Source organism: Urocitellus parryii, chromosome 4 (assembly GCF_045843805.1).
Source record: "Urocitellus parryii isolate mUroPar1 chromosome 4, mUroPar1.hap1, whole genome shotgun sequence".
NCBI lineage: Eukaryota > Metazoa > Chordata > Mammalia > Rodentia > Sciuridae > Urocitellus > Urocitellus parryii.
Window position 1 is genome coordinate 135,293,959 of NC_135534.1, and position 20,492 is coordinate 135,314,450.

Sequence of the window (20,492 nt, forward strand, 5' to 3'; positions counted from 1 at the left end):
AACAAACAAACAAAAAAATACAGAATTATTCACTGATATATACCATTATGAATTAACAAATTTCTTAAGTACTTTATTGAAACAATGTTTTTGGAGGCTACTAATATATTCTATATGTCATCACTCACTACTCTTAAAATATCCAAATAATAATTTAAGCAGCAAGAGTTATAAGACTATTTTTTTTTATTCATAGAATGTGGATTTAATAGGTAATTCCTAAAATGTTCACAACCCTGTGAAATTTCTTACAGAAACTAAGCCTTTTCCTCCACGAGTAATGCCTTCTCTAAGCCCAGCTGGTTGCTTATTCATTGCTTCTCTTCTCTTCTGCTGGAAGTCTTCATCCATAGTCATAGCTGCTACTCCTTTAGCCATAGCACTGGTGATTTTGGAGGCAGCGCCAGCTAATCCACCTAACATAAGTTGTAATATTTTTAGTAAAAACAATATATCATTACTTTTCAGTACAATAAAACATAGCATTCTATTTCTTACCGACAGCTCCACCAACTAGTGCTCTAAGTCCTAGTGCCATTCCTTCCACAAACTCTTCAGGACCCTGGATAGCCCCCTGAAGTGACAAAAGAATTAAAGAAAAAAAAGAGGTTATATTTACTTTTAAAAGTGAGCTTATTGATATAAATGAGGAAAGTGGTAGTGAGGAAAAGAATAAAGAAGTTCTGCCAGCAAAAATGTAACACTGAAAGAATTTTCAGGGAAAATTTCATGACATTTAACATGTAAAGAATATATTGTTGGAAGCTGTTCCAAACTTGGAAAAGAGTTTGACAATACACCAAAATTTGGAAAAGATGCTCGCTGTGTTTTGTAAATTATATGATGAAAACAAAGCAAGCATACTTAAAACTACTCTTAAGTTTTTTAGAAAAGAAATAAAACACTTTAAAATTCTTAATGTTTCTAATGTTTTAATTATATGAAATATATATTAGTTTTACTTCATTTTTTGTTACCCTATAGGGTATACATCTTATAAGTGAAAGCAGGAAAGTTCTGAATGTTTTGACAAAGTCTTCAGGGATCTAAACAATCATAATTTTTCCCACTGGTTATTAAGACTACTTTGCAAAATGTTAGCTTGTATGGTTATTTTTACAGCTCTACAGTTCTTTGCAAGGCAAAATTTGTCAAACATGGTGACCTTCCTTCTGTTACACTTTGAATTGTATCAATCTTTTATATTTCAAAAAACCACTTAAAATCCAGTATATCTAATAAAATCAGAAGTTAAATATTTTGAGTAAAAAAGTAGAAAGTTTCTTCCAACCTCCTCAAACCTTAAGAATGTTTGCTGCAAATTATCATTTTGTGTGTCTCCACAAATCTATTTACTCCAACAGCTCAAGTTAGCAAAAGAAATGCATTATCTATTCAAAAGTAACTTGATACGTTCCACAATATAAGTGCAAATGTTTTACCTGGTAAGGTTCATAAAAAAATGCTTCCACACCTTCTGAAAATTCTCTAATTAAGCCAAAAGGATTTCCCAAAACATCAAGTCCAAGAATTAGTACATACATCTGCTTAATGGCCTAAAAATGAAATATGAACATTAATCAATTCAGATCATTAGACCTAATTCTCTTAAAAATTACTTAGTATACATATCCAGTTTTCTGAAGATAACATCTTCACTACCAATTTCAACTCTTACTTTATATCACCCATTCATCATTATTCTGTTTTTAAAAAGCAATTCAGTATTACACTAATGAGATAATATATTTACATAAAGCTCTAGAATATTTAAAACACTTTCACTTGTATCATTATTTATCAGTTGTTATTACCAGCACCATTTTATAGATTGAGTCAAATGATGCCCAGGGTCACAAAGTAAGTATATGGCAAAAGTGGGATCCAAACCCAAATAAATCTAGAGTCATGCCCAGTGATCTTTTCACTATACCATAGGTAATTCAGATGCTAAGTTATATCAGAAAATATAGAAATCTTTCCAGAGGTGGAAAAAACTATTAAAATAACATCTATCTAACTTAACAATTTTATATTAAAAACACCTTGTATTCACCAGTTACTAATAAATATAATGAATTACATAGCTGATATTTCATTTAATGAAGAAAAATTTATGTCATTTGCAGGAAAATGGGTAGAAATGGAGAGAGCATCATGTTAAGTGAAATAAGTCAGACTCAGAAAGTCAAGAGTCATGTTTTCTCTCATATGTTGTAGCTAGAGAAAAAGAAAAGGGAGAAAGAAAAGAATCTCATGGAAATAGGAGGTAGAGTAAGAAGAAGATCACAGGGTAGGGAAAGGAGAGGTACTGGTCAGTGAAATTAACTCACTTATGTGCATATATGTATATGCTACAATGAAACCCAATATACTATAAAATTATTATGCTTAATAAAACATTTTTAATAAAAAATTTTACTTCTAAACTACACTGATACAGAAAAGAATTTCTGACAGTAGCTGAAAACTACAAGGACCAAAAAAACCAAATGGGGGTTAGTTCATATTTCTTACTATAATTCTGGAAGGAAAAAATTTTTTGAAAGTTTGAAAATGGCCATTTACTTTCTTGACAAATTTATGGTATACATCAACGAACAGATACAGAAGGTTTTACTAGAGTATATCATTCTGTCCCTTTGTAAAAGAATCTCAGACAAACCTGTTTTGAATAGTGTTTTATTACTTCAGACTGTAGTTCAGATGTTGTATGGAACTGATAGTTGAGTTCAAAAAAGGCAAGCCTGAAAAAAATATAAATATACGTAGACACACACACATATACATACGTGCACATGCATGGAAAGAGAATATTTTAAATATTGATACGGTTTTATTTTCTTTAGAATTTTTACCCAAATCTTTCCTAATATATTTTCCCATGTACATCTCTGCATTTCATAGCCAAAGAACGTTTTAAGAAACTGATGAAATCTATAGATCTTACACTCTGGAAGTCACCAGTAGGCAAATTTTCCTATAATTTAGGGGATTCACAGACCTTCTGGATCCCATTCATGGACCACTAAAACTGTTTCCTAGTTCTGTCCTATCATGGCACTCCCAGAAAATGACCAACATGTTGGGGTAAATGGCTGCTTAAGGATGGCTGGAGTTCAACTGCTGCTGGTCTTTCTTAATGGGCTGACAGGTGAGGAATCAAAATCAGTCTACTTATAATACATTCACAAAATATGACTAATCCACTAATTGTGAAGCTCTATGCTTCTTAGTGTTGAATATGAGAGCAAAAAGATTAGATTTTTCATCCTATTCTGCTGCCTTTATATGTACATTCTTTAACTGTTACCTAACTTCACCTAGGTTCAGAGTTACCTCTTACTACACTTATTTTCAATACTGACCTTATTCACCAGTTACACATGCTACCTGCAAAGTTCATTCTTTTTTTCTAAAAATAGAGTTTTTGAGTCTTTGGTCAGACGACTTAATAAAGAGCTTACATTCAAATATAAATTCTTGACCACCTGTTTAAATTGATCCCTTTATTTTCCCTATTATTGAATTCATTCTGTCCTAATTGAGACTTCAAGCACAATATCTCCGGGCAACCATGTCTTCTTAGAAATACTTCCAAGGCCAGACATTTTAAAGTATACAAAATTGCATGGCTTACGTCAATTTTTCTTAAGAAAATTATTTAATAATTATTCTTTGATTTAGTAGTTAGGAGCAGATAAAATGCTTGATGTTAGTTTGCCTGCATTCCACTTAAACACAAAACCGCCTTTCCCCCATTATCTACTACATACTATACATACTTTCTCATTTACAAAAATTTTTAGGTAAATAAAAAGGAATTATTCATCAGTATACAAATCTGAATATTGAACATACTTAAAAACTACATCTTGTACATCTGTAAGGGTGGCACCAATACTCTTTAGCAAAAGATTTAAAGAATGAACTGGGATCAGTCCTCCATGATGCTCTGAATCTTTAGCTTCTTCTCTACCCGAACTCAGTGAAACACTTAAATGCAGCTAGAGACAAAGAGATACATATTTAAAAGTACTTTCTTCATACTGACAATTTTAATTTTTAAAAATCAACTTAATTTTATTACACCATAAATAACATTTTAAAGTTACCTGGATTATGCCAAAATTAAGTAGAAATTTTAAAGAAACTTAAAATCCAACATAGCTCGATTTAAATTCAACAATTTAAAATTATATGATATTTACTTTAATCCTATTCTTTTGACAAGCTTAGGAAAATATTTATTTTAACATTTATTAATAACATTAATAATCTAGAAGCTAAAGCTGTTGAGAATAACTCAAATATATCTAAATGTGTACATTTCAACTATAAGAATTGTGTTAGTATGATGAAACCAGTTAAAAAGTACAATTGTATTGTACTGCATATATGTGCATATATATTTGAAATGATTTTAAAGTATTCTGTAACTCAAAGCATTTTTTTGTTAAAATCTAACTTAGATTTACTTTAATTCATTGTCCAATTTTAAAATCAAGTATACTTTGTAAAATAATTCAAAACTAATACACAATATATGAAAATTTAAAATTGCCAGCTAATAGCTTAACAGAAAATTAAAGTAAAATAATGTTAGGTCAAAATACAAACACATGCTGTAGGGTGATTCCACTATTATTTCCACATAACTTCTTTGTTACTTATTTATATCTGTAATTATCATAATAGAGAATTTCTATACTATTAAAGAATATAATTTAAATGCTATACCACTCCTAAAAGATCAAATCTATTTGTTATTACCTAGATTATCAAGGACAATAAAAATAATTTGTTTTTCCCTACCTTGATAGGAGATATATGAAAATATTCATAGAGACTGACTTGTGATTGATCTACCAATGAAACTGTCTCATATTCTTCTTCAAAAGCTTCTTTATCTTTATGAAAAAGTTCAAGCTACAAAAGGAACATAAAGTATTTAAAACTGAAAAAATCTGCCTGTAGGAGATTTAAACTAATAGCTCACATATCTAAGAAAGCTCCTCTCTAATACCTACTCAAGAGTACTCATGATTAGAGGTTACTGCCTCAGAAGAGAAACTAAAATTTTTATAGTTAGAAAAGTTCTGTCTGATCACAAACTGGTAAGCATATCTTTTGTTTTCATTCATTAAATCATTAGAAGACACCAAGATTTTCTTTAAGTGACTACAGATCTTCTTTCAAAAGGCCACTAATCCATTTCATCAACCTACTCTGGGGCATATTTGTTTCTTTAAACACAATCATAATGGTTACACTTATAGAATGTTGGTACCTGCTTTACTGCAATCTACAGAGGCCAGTTAATATAATTTTGAAAAGAAGGAACTGATCGATTTACAATCGCTAAACTATGGAAGCAACCTAGATGCCCTCTAACAGATGAATGGATAAAGAAAATGTAGTACATATACACAATGGACTATTACTCAGCCTTAAAGAATAACAAAATTATGGCATGTGCAGGTAAATGGATGGAGTTGGAGAATATTATGCTAGGTAAAATAAGCCAAACCCAAAAAACCAAAGGCTGAATGTTTTCTGAGAAACGAATGCTAATCCATAAAGTGGGGAGGGAGTGGGAGAGAATAAAGGAACTTTGGATTGTTCTGGGGGAATGAGAGAAGGGGAAGTGGGGTGGGAATGAAAAGGATGGTGGAATGAGATAAACATTATTATCCTATATAGTTGTATGATTATACTACAGGTGTGACTCTACACAACGTTCAGCCAGAGGAAGGGGAAGTTGTGCTCCATTTGTACACAATGTGCCAAAATGCATTCTACTGTCATGCATAACTAATAAGAACAAATTAAAAAATAAAATGAAAAAAGAAACTCATGACTCATGCTTAAGTTCACATAATAAACCTATTGCTAAAGCATCAAAGTAGAACCAGGATAAATCGAGCAAAAAAATCCAACTACTATTTTAAAGAAAACATATAAAAAGAGTAATTTACTAAATGATACTGCAAAAACAGAAATGGATAAATGCAAAATGTGAAGAATTTTAGAGCATGAATGGATGAGTTTCTTCCACAATAAGTGGTTTCAAAAAGATGCAATGCATTAAACATATTTAAATATATTAATCAAAGCAGCCTGTGGACCAATTTTGGATCATGATATATATGATCAAATGTAAAACGACAGTTTTTCAACAGTGAGTAAAATTTAATCATGGCATGTCAATTAGATAATATTACAGAATAATTTCTAAAGTTTTTACTATAACAATAGTTATGCAAAAAAGGAGAAGGAGTGAAAATAATTTTGCATGAAGTGATTATATTTTCATTTTTGATAATCACCAATACTTCTCTTCCAAACCCAAAGACATAAGTTACTTCTATGTGTTGAGAAGTAGCCCAGGAACTTGAAGATAAATGTGTAGAAATTATGCAATAAAAAAAGGGGTGAAGAAAAATTAACAGTGTCTCAGGGAAATATGGAATACCACTTATATAAATCAGAAATTGCTTTGATGAGATGTATATTTTAAGTTGTGGAGCAATCACTTAAAAAAACTCAAAGTTATGATAAGCACATTACTAAAGAAATTTAAACACTTCATAAGAAAATGTTCTTTTAATACAAAGAGCAGTAAAAAAGGCAGAAAGGAACAAAAATGATGAACACATAGAAAACAAAAAAATAAAATGTAGGCTAAATCCAATTATATTAGTAACAAAATGTGAATGAATCAAACAATTCAATCAACAAGCAGAAATTATCAGAATGGATGTAAAAAAAAGTAAGACTGAGTCAGGCACAGTGGCACATGCCTGTAATCCCAGCCACTCTGACCTTAAAAAAAATGGATTATAAAAAATTGCTGTCATATTGTCATGAGCAACTAATTTAAAAAATGCTGTCAATAATTTTATACCAATACATTAGAAAACTTAGATAAAAGAGACAAAATTCTTAGAAGTATGCAAACTGGTGGAAGTGACCCCAAAAGAAATATACCATCTAAATAGATCTACAATAAATGAAGGATTATTAAATTTTAATTTAAAAAAGTACACAAAAAGGAAATGTGGGCTCAGATGGTTTAATTGCTGAATTGTACTAAACATTTTAAAAACTACTAATTTTTCACAAACTTCTCCCCCCTGCAAAAAACCAGAGGAGGAACAATTCTCAATTTATGAAGTCATTACTACTCTTGACACCAAAACCAAAGACATCATAAGAAACCACAGATGAATATCTCTTATGAATGTGAATATAAAAATCCTCAATGAAATATTAATAAACTTAATCTAGCTATTTACATATGTATTATGAGAATAATGACATGTAAATGTATGTATAACACAGACAATCAATGTCTAGAAAAAACTCAGTCAACATCATACTTAAGGGTAAAAGACTGAAACCTTTCCCACTAATATTAGAAATAACAAAAGGATTGCTGCTCTCACTTCAGCAATTCACTAGTTAGTACTAGGGCAATTAGGGAAGAAAAAGTAATCAAAAAAACTTCTCATATCAGAAAGGAAGTAGTTGATCTACCTCTCTTCTTAGATGATATAACCTCATATTAAAAAATATGATAAAAACAATCATAGCTAACAAAATAATTCAGTTACATTGTAGAAAATAATACATGTGAAAATCAATTTTATTTCAATATACTAGCAATTACCAATGAAAAAATGGAATTAGGAAAACAAACAACTTCATGCATAATACTGAAGAAAGAATATAATGCTGAGGAATAAATTTAATATAAGTAGCTGGGTGTGGTGTGAAAAGCCTGTGATCCCAATTACTTGGAAAGCTGAGGCAGGAGGACTGCATTCCAGGGCAGACTCAGCAACTTAGTAAGACCTCAGCAATTTAGCAAGACCCTATCTCAAAATCAAAAAATAAAAAGTGTTGGGTTGTGTACCTCAGTGATAGAGTGTGCCTGGGTTCAATCCCCAGGTCCCTTTACCTGTCAAAGTTTAACAAGTGCAAAACCTATACTCTGAAAACTGTAAAACATTGTTAAAAGAAATGAAAGATCTATAAAATGGAAAACCATCTCATGTTAAGGCAGCAGAAGTCTTAAAACTATTCTGTCTTAATCTATAGATTCAATGCAATACCTATCAGAAACCCATCTGAATTTTTTTGAAGGACTTCAGGAGCTAAAAATTTATATGGAATTCCAAGATTCAGTATAGCCAAAACAATCTTGGAAAAGAAGAAAAAGTAGAAACACCCATTTCTTAGTTTCAAAACTAATTACAAAGCAATGATAAGATAGTATTGTCTGGTATCAAGGACAAACAGAACAATGGAATAAAAGTATGTGCCTATGGTCAATTGGTTTTTGACACAAGTGCTAAGATTATTCAACAGAGGAATAAATATCTTTTCAAGAAATCACACTGAGTCAATTGGATAGTCATATGCAAAAGAATAGCTTAGATCCTTATATCATATGCAAAACTGAACTCAAAATGGATGAAAGACCAAATTTTAAGATGTAAAAATTTAAAAGTTTTAAAACATAATGCTAAATATTTATGACCTGAGATTTGGCAAATGATTCTTAGAAATGACACCAAAAGCATGAACAATAAAATAAAGAATATGGGGTTGGGGTTGTAGCTCAGTGGTGGAGCGCTCGTCTAGCATTGTAAGGCACTGGGTTCGATCCTTAGCACCACATAAATATAAATAAAAAATAAAACAAATAAAACATGAGAAAATATTTAAGAAACCTATCTCTGATAAGAGATTAGTATCCAGAATGTATCCAGAATATATGAAGAACTTTTTATAATTCCTTAATAAGAAGAAAAAAAACAAATATTAGGCAAAGGCATCTGAATGGACATTTCTCCATGAAATATATAAAAATTATTAATTAGCAAATGTAAAGATTTTCAACATTATTAATCATAGGTAATTTCAAATCAAAACCTCAATAAGAAACTATTATACACCCCACTAGAATGGCTACAATAAAAAAAAACACAGAGAATAATAAGTGTTGGAGAGAGTATGGAGAAAACAGAACCCTCATATACTCTGGTAAAAATGACAAATGGTGGAGTCACTATAGGAAACTGGTAGTTCTCACATAATTGAACATAGATATCATGTGACCTGGCAATTTCACTTCTAGGTATACATTTAATCCAGAGAAATAAAAACATATGTCTATATAAAACCTTATAAACAAATATTCATAATACTATCTGTAACAGACAAAATGTGCTAACAACCCAAATTTCCATTACCTGATAATGGAAATATGGCATATTCATGTAATGGAATATTTTTTGACCATAAAAGGAATAAAATACTAACAAATGCTACAACATAGATGAACTGAGAAACATTGTGCTAAGTGAAAGAAACACTTCACCAAAGACAATATATTATATGATTTCACAGATATAAAATGTTCAGAATAGAAAACCTTTCTGAAGAGGCAAAAAGTAGAATAGCAGTTACACAGAACTAAGGCATTTCTTCTGGGTGTGATAAAAATGTTCTGGAATTAATGGTGATGTCATACAACTTTGTGAATAAATTTAAAACCCCCAAGTTTTATATTTTTAAAGGGTGAATTGCATAGTATGTGAAATATATCTCAATAAGCTGTTTTAAGGAGAAAAAATGTACCTGCCATGAAGTTTGTCTTTATCTTAAGAAGTCTTTCTATGTGGGAAGGTAATTAAAGAGCCTATATTTCATCTAGCTTATCACTGTGATATTAAAGTCTTTCAAATAGTCACCAAGAAAATGAAACCTTTCAATTTGACTTATCCCTTTTTTCATCAAATATCCTGGTTGTACCCCAAATTTCTAAATTATCAATCCAAACAAAAACAAAGCAAAATTAACCCACAAAAATAAAAGGAAAAAAGTGATGTGACTATGACTGATTACCTTCTTTCTTCTACCATTTAGACTAAAACTTTTCCTTTGTCTTGCTAACATCTAAAAATATGATTTTTCCCAATATACCCACCACAATTAAATAAGGATTTAAATTATATTTTATTTATTTATCTATTTATTTATTTATTTTCTTTTTGGTACCAGAGACTGAACTCAAGGGTGCTTAACCATTGAACCACATCCCCAGACCTTTTTATATTTTATTTAGAGACAAGGCTTTGCTAATTGCTTAGAGCCTTGCTAAACTGCTGAGGCTGGCTTCAAACTTTTGAATTTTCTGTCTTAGCCTCCTGAGCCACTAGGATTACAGGCATGCACAACCATACCTGGCTTAAAATTATATTTTAAAGAAGAACACAAAAGCCATTTTAATATCTTTAAGAATTTATATTTTTTAATCCCCCTCTTTCCTTAGCCCATCCCATAAATTCTATTATTTTAAGTCTTACCTCTGTTTTTCCAGTCACCTCAGCTTCTGTCATGAGGTCTGCTAGAGCATATACGAAACCAAGATCTAACCTGAGATCCATTTCTTGAATCAACACTTTGAAATACCTAAATTATGAAGCAGAAAACATTTCATAAAATCAATTAATTGCACTGAGGAAAAAAAAGTATCAGATAAATATTAGAACTTTGAAATTTAGGACTTCTTAAATGAGTAAATAAAAAATAAATCAAGGCAATACTGTTTATAACAGCTACAAACTCAAAATATAAAAATGGCTATAGAGAGGAAATGGATAAGTAAACTCAAATTTTTAAAAATTATAAAAAATTAAAAAGAGGGGTGGGGCTGTGGTTCAGTGGTACAGCACTTGCCTCGCACATGTGAGGCACTGGGTTTGATCCTCAGCATCACATAAAATAAATAAATAAATATATTGTGTCCATCTACAGCTAAAAATATATATTTTTTAAAAAAGCATAATAATAGGTACACATATACAATAAACTACATTTTAAAAAGCAAGGGAATAAAGAGAGTTTGTCTCAGAGATAATTGGGAGGAACAGACTTAAATTTTTGCCTATGTCCCATTTTTTGAATGAGTAGTGAGTGAAATATGAATATTATTTTGTTCTTGTTTCTAAAACAATCTACAGTCATTTTAGACAACTTAGGAAAAAGAAAAAAACAAATATACAAAAAAGAAAATAATAAAATACCCAGATCTAGAAACAATTATTGTTAAAATTTGAAGTATTTCATCCAGAGCCTTTTGAATTTCCAGGATTATAATATAATTAAGATATTTTTCTTTGATCCTTATTATCTAATATTTTACATTTAAATCTTTGACGTATCTGAAATTTATTTTTATAGAGTGCAGATAATTCATATTCTTCAACCAAAATATTAAATGAACATGTAAGAAATATATGACGACACTTACTTAATACGTGATATCTGCGAATGTCCTGCAGATCTCATGACAATACTGACATCTGTGAAGGGTTTTGGTGCTGTCAAGGTTATAAACATGATTACTCTCTTGATCCTTCAAGGCAAACATAAGCATTTTCTTCCAATTTAATATAATTATAATGGAAAATTAAATCATTTACTAAATCATGAGTATCAATTAAAATTACTGATATTTGCAAATTTCCTTATGGTCTTAATTTCAGACTCTAGGATTGTGATTATCTAAAGTTACTCTAAAAATAATTAATTCTAAAAATTAGTATTTTAAACTGGAAGTATGCATTAGAATCATTACAAAACTATGAGAATAGATTCTGAAGACTTGCCCAAGGTTTCTCAGTGGAGGGGCATGTATAGTAGTTAAAAGTTTTCAAAGGGGCTGGGGTTGTGGCTCAGTAATAGAGCACTTGCCTGGCACATGTGAGGCACTAGGTTCAATCCTCAGCATCACATAAAAATGAAAATAAATATAATAAAAATATTGAGGCTGGGATTGTGGCTCAGCGGTAGTGCATTTGCCTGGCATGTGTGAGGCAATGGGTTCAATTCTCAGCACTGCATATAAATAAATAAATAAAGGTCTATGAACAACTTTAAAAAAAAAAGGTATTGTGTCATTTACAACTAAAAGAAAAAAAGCTTTCAGGCTTTTTTTTTTTTTTTTTTTAAGAGCCTGTGGTTTGGAATGGGAAACCCAGAACAGAGGCAAGTGAAGTAGGGTGGAAAGGAGCAAAGAGAAAGTGGGGGAACAAGGATAGGTAAGAAAGGTAAAGGAGAAGAAAAAGTGGAAGAAACGGTGTCAGTTATTCTCATCACAAAAGTTTCCTATTAGAAAACACTCTGAATTTGAATTTACTCATTATTTATTCAAATGATCTAATAGTTTTTAAATCACAGATTTATAGATTAGTAATCTGATGTGCTAATTAATATTTTTAAAATTTTAAACATACATTTACAATTAATCTTTTATTTTTAGCATTAATTTGAGTTTCACTGATGTCAGCTGAATACTCTCTGCTGTTCCTTTTTAAGCAGTATAATTTTTCAGTGATCCTACAGTAGGTTTTATTTCATATTTTTATAGTAAAATGAACCTAATAGCTAGAACAACTGTTTTTATGGTAATCTAAAAGTAAAAACAAACCTGAGTCCATCGTGACAGACTTTGGAGGTTTAATAGGATAAAACACGAATGGAAAAATAGCACCAGGAATCTGGTTTTGAATCTAAGAAAACAAAAAAGAGGTCAATACATCGTATATAAATAATACAACCTGACTACAACAGTAGGCTTTAAGAAATACAGGGAATCAACAAGTCAGTCAAATATTGAAATTGAAGTAGGAAGTGAAGACTCAATTTTCTCCAGCTTCTTGGTGTGTTTTATACCGACTCCATCTTGCCTTTTTCTCTGGGTTTTGTAAAAGACAATATAGACCAGGGGAATAAATAGGGTTTTGAATTATGTTTTGCCAGTATTTTCAGTAAGACTTACCTGTATTCTGTAAATCTGAATTCTAAATGATGATTGATGTGCAGATGTGCTATATTCCACTTTTAATGCTGGAAGATAGTTTCTTCGAATAGCTTGTACATGTGGTTGCAAAATTTTCATGTTAATCCCACTAGGTGTGAATCGAACCTGAAAAATAACCAATCCCCCCACAAAAAGAAAACCAACATGAAATGTCTCTTTTCCATAAATGATTAAGATTGAAAATTTATATCATAAAACTTTCAGGGTAATACTAATTTAAAGAGTAGGCTAAATATTTGACTAGGGTTAGACTGAGATCTTTTTATCTCATACTCTTAAATTGTACATACGTTTATAATCCTTAGAGGTTAGCTGTATCAATTTTTACATTAATAAAATTTACATAATAAAAATCAAGTAATGAAAGAAAATAAATTTAAGAATAAAATAAAAAACCATTTTTAACTTCTCATTAACTAAAGAAAGTATCTTTAAAAGGAAGTGTTTTAAAAAATAACATTTTTAGTTGAAAACGGACTCAATACATTTATTTTGTTTATTTATTTTTATGTGGTGATGGGGATCAAACCCAGTGCCTCTCATGTGCTAGGTAAGCGCTCTACCACTGATCTACAACCCTATCCAGAAAGTTTGATTTCTTAACACACATAACCATCCCTTTAAAATATTTTGTATGAGTTAGGTATGTTAGGATTAACTATATTCAATTTGTTTTGTAAGGAAGCCAGACTTTCCTTAAAATTCATTAGCAATTCAAACTACAATAGAGAAAAATTAGAAATTCACATTAATGATTAAAAGAATTTACCGGAATATTAGTGTCCAACTCAATAACCTTGTCTTCTAAGGGTGAAGATTCAGTATATTCCTTAAATTCTTTTTCTAACTTCTCAGTATGCTTTACACTCATTGTCTTCCATCTTGCCTTCTTCTTGGGCTTTGTTTCCCAAACCACATCAGAACTTACATATGAAAGCGAAAATCATAGTACTAATTTATAATCATTTTCATTTAAACTGGTTTATTACATAAATTAAAAAACTTTTGTAAAACTTCAAAAGTTTTACTGAATTGTGAAATCACAAGTTTAGCCTTAATTACAAATAAGCACATTACAAATCTAAAAACAGGAATTAATTAACATTTCTGTCATTCCTATTCATTATAGCTGGGGTGTAATGGACAATAAGTAGTGAACAAGTGAATCAATTTTAACATATAGGTAAAAATGTTTGCAAAAGAGAAAAAGTATGCAAAATAAAGAGAATCTGGAGTCTCAGGATATGTGAAGTGGTGGGGGATGTGGTATTAAAATGGAGTGTTCAACACAGACCTCACTAAGAAGCTAAAATTTCATCAGCCTTAAAGGAGGTAAGGGAGTTATCCAGCAGACTACAGAAAAAGAATATTTCATTTAAGTGCAAAGCATTAACAAAGATTCTAAAGCAATATCACATCTGCAGTAAATGAAGAAGAACAAGAAGGCCAGTATGGTAGGAACACATTAAGAGTAAAAGATGAAGTCAGTCAGTGGGAGATCAAATAATGCAGAACCTTCTAAGACATTGAAAAGACTGAGTTTTATTCTGAGTTGAGGAAACACTGAAAGGTTAAAAGAAGATTAGTAATATAATCTATGTTTTGAGAATGCATTATGGGTTGGGGGAAGAAAAAAGGATCAAGGCTACAAGCAGAAAAACTTATTAAGGGTTAATACAGCAAGCACCTGAGAAATGGTACTGGCTTGGATGAGGGTAATAACAGGCAATAAAATATGGTCAGTTGCTATGCATACATTGAAGGAAAAGTTAGTACAGAACTTCTCCATGAAATACATATGGGGTATGAAACAGAGGAATCAAACAAAGTCTTCAGCCTGAGCAACGTGGAGTTGTGAATACCTCCCAAGGGAAACAGGTTTTGGTAGGAAAAAATTAAAGAGTTATGGTGTTACACATATGAAGTTAAATAAGTCTCTTAGATATCTGAGCAGATTTTATGTAGGCAGTCAGATATATATGTAAAGAATTTGGAAAACAGGACTGGCTTAAGAAATATATTATTTGTGTATCTACAAAAAGTTGGTGAATATATTGGTATTAGAAATTATGAAAAAATGAAATAGACAAGAGGATTGAGGTCTTAGAGCCTCAAAGAATCCAATGTAAGAAACTGAGAGAAAACAAGGAAACAACAAATGAATCTGAGATTGTTGGGACAGAAAGAAAACCTATGAAGGTGAGATATCTTAGAAATCAAATGAAAGAAACTGTATCAAGAAGGAATTTGTGTTAAATAGCAAATCCTGCATGGAGTGGTTATACAATCTGTATACGGGAAAAAATTGGGAGTTCATAACTCATTTGAATCAAACTGTGAAATATGATGTATGAGGAACTATGTAATGTTTTGAACGACCAACAATAAAAAAAAAAAGAAAGAAAGAAAAGAATGAAAAAGATTGGAGATAGTGGACATATTAAACTCTTTTGAAATAGTGATTTGAGAAGTTTGACTGTAAAGAGAAAAAATAAAATGGGTAGCAGAAAGAAACAAAGTAGGGTCAGGATATTTTTTTTTTTTTTTTAAGTTCAGCGAAGTAACAGTACTGACAGAAACAACCCAGTAGAGAGACAGAAACAACCCAGTAGAGAGACAGAAACTGTAAACCTAAGATGGAAAGAAGATGATGGTGGATCATTGTTGTCAAGTAAGTAACAGTGAAATATATGTGCAATATAGGAAATATAGTGCAAAAGTAGAAACATGTTTAAATGGGAGCACATACATATACTTATGGAACTCAAGAGAATCATATTGGTATAGCATGTAGGTACAAATGCTGGTAAATAAGAAGTTGTGATACTGGGAGATAAGGTGGGTCTAGGAAGTTTGCTTTTAATTGGCTTCAATTGGTGAAGTGAGATCCAAGGGAATGAACTGAGAGAAAAAGGGAGTTTTAAGGAGAGACAAAATATAAAACAGTAATTAGAGCACTAGGATGATTAAAAACATGATAGGGTATTTATAAATTTGTTTTTGATATTTTTATCCAACAGGCAAAAAAAATCCTTATATGTACTTGGAAATTACAATCTAACAGTTATCTAGAAGAGAGTATAAATAGAAGAAATCTAATTGCACAGAAATGAAAATGCTTAAACACCTAACAACAGAATAAACATATATATACCCAAACAATATCAATATTATATGAATTCATGAATGTCAGAGAGAATCCCAGTATTATGTACAACTATAATGCACTATATATATGTATATATACTTATTTATTTATTTACTTTAATGGCAATTAAAAAACCCTATCGGGGGAAGTTTGGGGTACTAAAACTAATCAAAATATGTTATATTTGTGTTCCAATATATGTCACATTGTAAGTTACCATTATGTATAATAAGTATGCACCAATAAAAACAGCCTCTAAAATTACTCTACTTACATTAAATTATTTAATTTTAAGTATTCAATTTGTTTACTCTTTCCAACATTTATATTCAGTTAATAAAATACAAAGTTAGAAAACGATGTTTTCATCTTTGCCATATCATTTAGCATGAGAGATAATACATGATAGTTATAATAGCCATAAAATTTGTATTTTAACTTCTTATGTAAATAAGAAAAACTTTAAGTTTTTGAGAACAATGAAAATTTTAAAGAAAACAGCTTTAAGATTTCTTTAAAATTACATTTATTCCATTCAATGACAAATTGGTAAAATATAATTCACATAGAAACTAAATTTAAATATGTATCATAAATACCTTTAATATTTGGAATTCAACTCATGTAAAGGATTAAAACTACATTATTTTGTTAAGTAGACTGGAAGAAATGCTCTCACGTGTGTGTGTGTGTGTGTGTGTGTGTGTGTGTGTGTATGTGTGTGTGTGAATTTTAATTTAACAATTTGTGAATAGGAACAATAAGGGCATATGGGGAGATAAGAGCTTTAATGGTGATGCCTTATATGGAAAACAATAAAATACAGCATTCTTTACTAGATCTTCAAGTGCCAAGGTCAAATTAGAATGTGGTTGTCTTAAGTCTTGCAACAACTACTTATGGATTATATATACAGTGTACTTTGTTCTCTGATAGATAGTAAGAAATAAATCACAAAATTTTATGACTTGTTCAATAAGATATACTTTTAATAACTGAATAAGTCTAACTTTGTTAGAGCACTAGGATGATTAAAAACATGATAGGGGATTTATAAATTTGATTTTGACATTTTTATTCCACAGTCCCCCCCCAAAAAAAACCCCTTAAATGTACTTGGAAATTACAATTACCTTAATATTGATGACTAGTCAAAAAATTGTCACTTTAGATTTTTTATGATCATTTCTTAATAATTAAGAACTAATTAAATTTATCCAAAACTTAAGGTACCTAACCTTGTAATGCCTATATAGGCTACTTCTTCCTTTGTATAATTGTTGACAAGAGAAATTCCAACATCTTGTAATGCCAACACAATTTCTTGCTCTGCTAACTCTGCTTTCTCACTTTCATATGTCACTTTAAACACTCTTGGATCTTCAGTGAATAAAATAATGCGCTGTAAGCCTTCAAAGAATGAAACTAAATAAATGGTCTTTTTTCCCAAATTTATAGGTGTCATCATATCCTAAAAGAAAACCACACACACAAAAAAATTAGAGTTTGGTCCCAACCAACACGAAGTCTAAATTTCATATTTGCAAAATGAAGATATTAATTTCACCTATTTTATAAGAGTGGAGTGGGGTGGCAAACTAAATGAATTAATATTTTTATAATACTTAGAAAATTAATCAGTCATGATTACTTCAAAGGATTAGTGACAACCAATTGAATTAATATTTGTATAATACTTGGAAATTTACTTCAGTATCATTTGATAGCTGAAAGAGAATAAAAAATGTCTGACATCTCAATTGCAAATTCTTATAAATGAAACACTGATATTCAGCACAGCACTAATTAGGTAGAAAGCACTTACAGAAGCATTGTGATGAACCAGGATCCTGAGGTTAAATAACATGATAAATGTAGCAAATTCCAGTAAGAGCTATAAATTTCCAGCTAATGATTATTCAGATTATAGGAAATTTTAATATTTAGTAACATTCATGTTATAATGCACAGAAATTAGAAATGTTAAAATGAAATTATTGCATAGGAAACATCATGTCATAATACATTCTAAAGTAAAATAAACAGCACTAAAACAACATTGAGAGATAAGAAGCTTACAAACAATTCTTAAGTCTAATGTCTTGTGAATTTCTGCTTTTATAAATGTCAAACTATCACTATGATCTAAATATGCAAATATAATCAAGACTGTTTTTATATTAAAAAATTTTTCCTGAGTAAATCTAATCAGAATTAGAAAACATTAAATGAAGTTATTTAAATTATAGGTAATCCCCTTAAATACAATTTTAAAAAACCCATATCAGATTACTCAACAGCATTGGAAGACAATGGGAAAATATTACCAATATGTTAAAAGAAAGTCACTCTGAACCTAAAATTCCTTCCTTAGCAAAAATATCTTCATGGAAGACGAGGACACAAAATAAAGATGCATGCTAAATTCCTAAAGTTCATCATCAAAAGAGAATCATACAAGGATATTCTAGAGAAGGAATTAACAAATGGCAAAAACAAAGTGATCCAAGATGGAGGTTTGAAACAAAATAGATGTTAAGCAAATAAAATAAGATCTATCTGAGAAAAAAACATTTTATAAAATTCAATATTAACCATGATTAAAAAAAACCCTTTGGTAAATAAGGATTAAATGAGAAGTTATTTACCTATTTCTTCTGTATTTGTTCTAATTAGTTATACATGGTAGTAGAATGCATTTTGACACATCATACATAAATGGAGTATAACGACTCATTCTTCTGGTTGCACATGATGGAAAGTTATACAGGACATTTATTCATATATGCACATGGGGTAATAATGTCTGATTCATTCTATTATCATTCTTATGCCCATAACCTCCCTTCACCCCCATTACCTCTATCTGTTTAGTCCACAATACCACTATTCTACCTCCCACCCTTTAATGTGAATTAGTATCCACATATCAGAGAAAATATTCAGCCTTTGGTTCTGTGGGATTGGCTGATTTCATTTAGCATAATATTCTCCAGTTCCATCCATTTACCAAAAAATGCCATAATTTCATTCTTCATTAAGGCTAAGTAATATCCCATTATGTATATATCACAGTTTATCTATTCATCTGCTGAAGGGCAACTAGGTTGGTTCTATAGTTGAATTGAGGAGCTATAAACAATGATCTAGCTGCATTATTGGAGTAAGCTGATTTTGAGTTCTTTGGTATAAACCCAGGAGTAGGATGACAGGGTCATATGGTGGTTCCGTTCCAAATTTTCTTAGGACTCTTTATACTACTTTCCATAGTGGCCACACTAATTCACAGTCCCACCAGCAATGTACGAGTATACCTTTTCTCCTTTGTCCTTGCTAACATTTATTGTGGCTTGTATTCTTGATGATTGTCATTCTGAATGGAGTGTAATGGAATCTTAGTGTAGTTTGATTTGCATTTCTATAATTTAGAAAAGTTGAACATTTTTTCATATATTTGTTGATCATTTGTATTTCTTCTTCTGTTAAGTGCCTGTTCAGTTCCTTTGCCGATTTACTGATTAGGTTTTTGTGTGTGTGTGTGTGTTAAGTTTTAAGTTCTTTATATATGCTGGAGATTAATGTTGTATCTGAGGTGCATGTGGTAAAGATTTTTTCCCATTCTGTAGGCGCTCCCTTCATGTTACTGATTGTTTCCTTTGCTGTGAAAAAGATTTTTACTTTGATTTCATCCCATTTAGTGATTCTTCATTTTACTTCTTGTGCTTTAGGAGTCTTAAGAAAGTCAGTTCCTTGCCAATCAAAATCCCAATGGCATTTCTTGTAGAAATAGAGAAAGCAATCATGAAATTCATATGGAAAAATAAAAGACCCAGAATAGCAAAAACAATGCTAAGCAGGAAGTATGAATCAGATGGTATAGCGATACCAGACTTCAAACTATACTACAGAGCAATAGTAACAAAAACAGCATGGTACTGGTACCAAAACAGGCGGGTGGACCAATGGTACAGAATAGAGGACACAGAAACCAACCCACAAAACTACAACTTTCTTATATTTGATAAAGGGGCTAAAAGCATGCAATGGAGGAAGGATAGCATCTTCAACAAATGGTGCTGGGAAAACTGGAAATCCATATGCAACAAAATGAAACTGAATCCCTTTCTCTCGCCATGCACAAAAGTTAACTCAAAATGGATCAAGGAGCTTGATATCAAATCAGAGACACGGCATCTGATAGAAGAAAAAGTTGGCTACGACCTACATACTGTGGGGTCGGGCTCAAAATTCCTCAATAGGACACCCATAGCACAAGAGTTAATATCTAGAATCAACAAATGGGACTTACTCAAACTAAAAAGTTTTTTCTCAGCAAAAGAAACAATAAGAGAGGTAAATAGGGAGCCTATACCATGGGAACAAATCTTTACTCCTCACACTTCAGATAGAGCCCTAATATCCAGAGTATACAAAGAACTCAAAAAATTA

At 30.8% G+C, this 20,492-nt stretch overlaps 1 protein-coding gene across 5 annotated transcripts in view; it reads right to left on the bottom strand.

Annotated features, from left to right (window-relative positions):
* Positions 1 to 20,492, bottom strand: part of Vps13a (vacuolar protein sorting 13 homolog A) — a 259,327-nt gene that overhangs the window by 53,157 nt on the left and 185,678 nt on the right. For all 5 annotated transcript variants that reach the window (XM_077797003.1, XM_077797002.1, XM_077797006.1 and 2 more), the window contains exons 54-65: positions 17,282 to 17,514; positions 13,665 to 13,818; positions 12,854 to 13,000; positions 12,503 to 12,584; positions 11,324 to 11,393; positions 10,377 to 10,482; positions 4,816 to 4,929; positions 3,862 to 4,007; positions 2,666 to 2,747; positions 1,443 to 1,556; positions 499 to 574; positions 253 to 416 (exon numbers count right to left, since the gene is read on the bottom strand). In XM_077797003.1, coding sequence (XP_077653129.1) covers positions 253 to 416; positions 499 to 574; positions 1,443 to 1,556; positions 2,666 to 2,747; positions 3,862 to 4,007; positions 4,816 to 4,929; positions 10,377 to 10,482; positions 11,324 to 11,393; positions 12,503 to 12,584; positions 12,854 to 13,000; positions 13,665 to 13,818; positions 17,282 to 17,514 — 1,488 coding nt within the window. The remainder of the gene's footprint in view (positions 1 to 252; positions 417 to 498; positions 575 to 1,442; positions 1,557 to 2,665; positions 2,748 to 3,861; positions 4,008 to 4,815; positions 4,930 to 10,376; positions 10,483 to 11,323; positions 11,394 to 12,502; positions 12,585 to 12,853; positions 13,001 to 13,664; positions 13,819 to 17,281; positions 17,515 to 20,492) is intronic.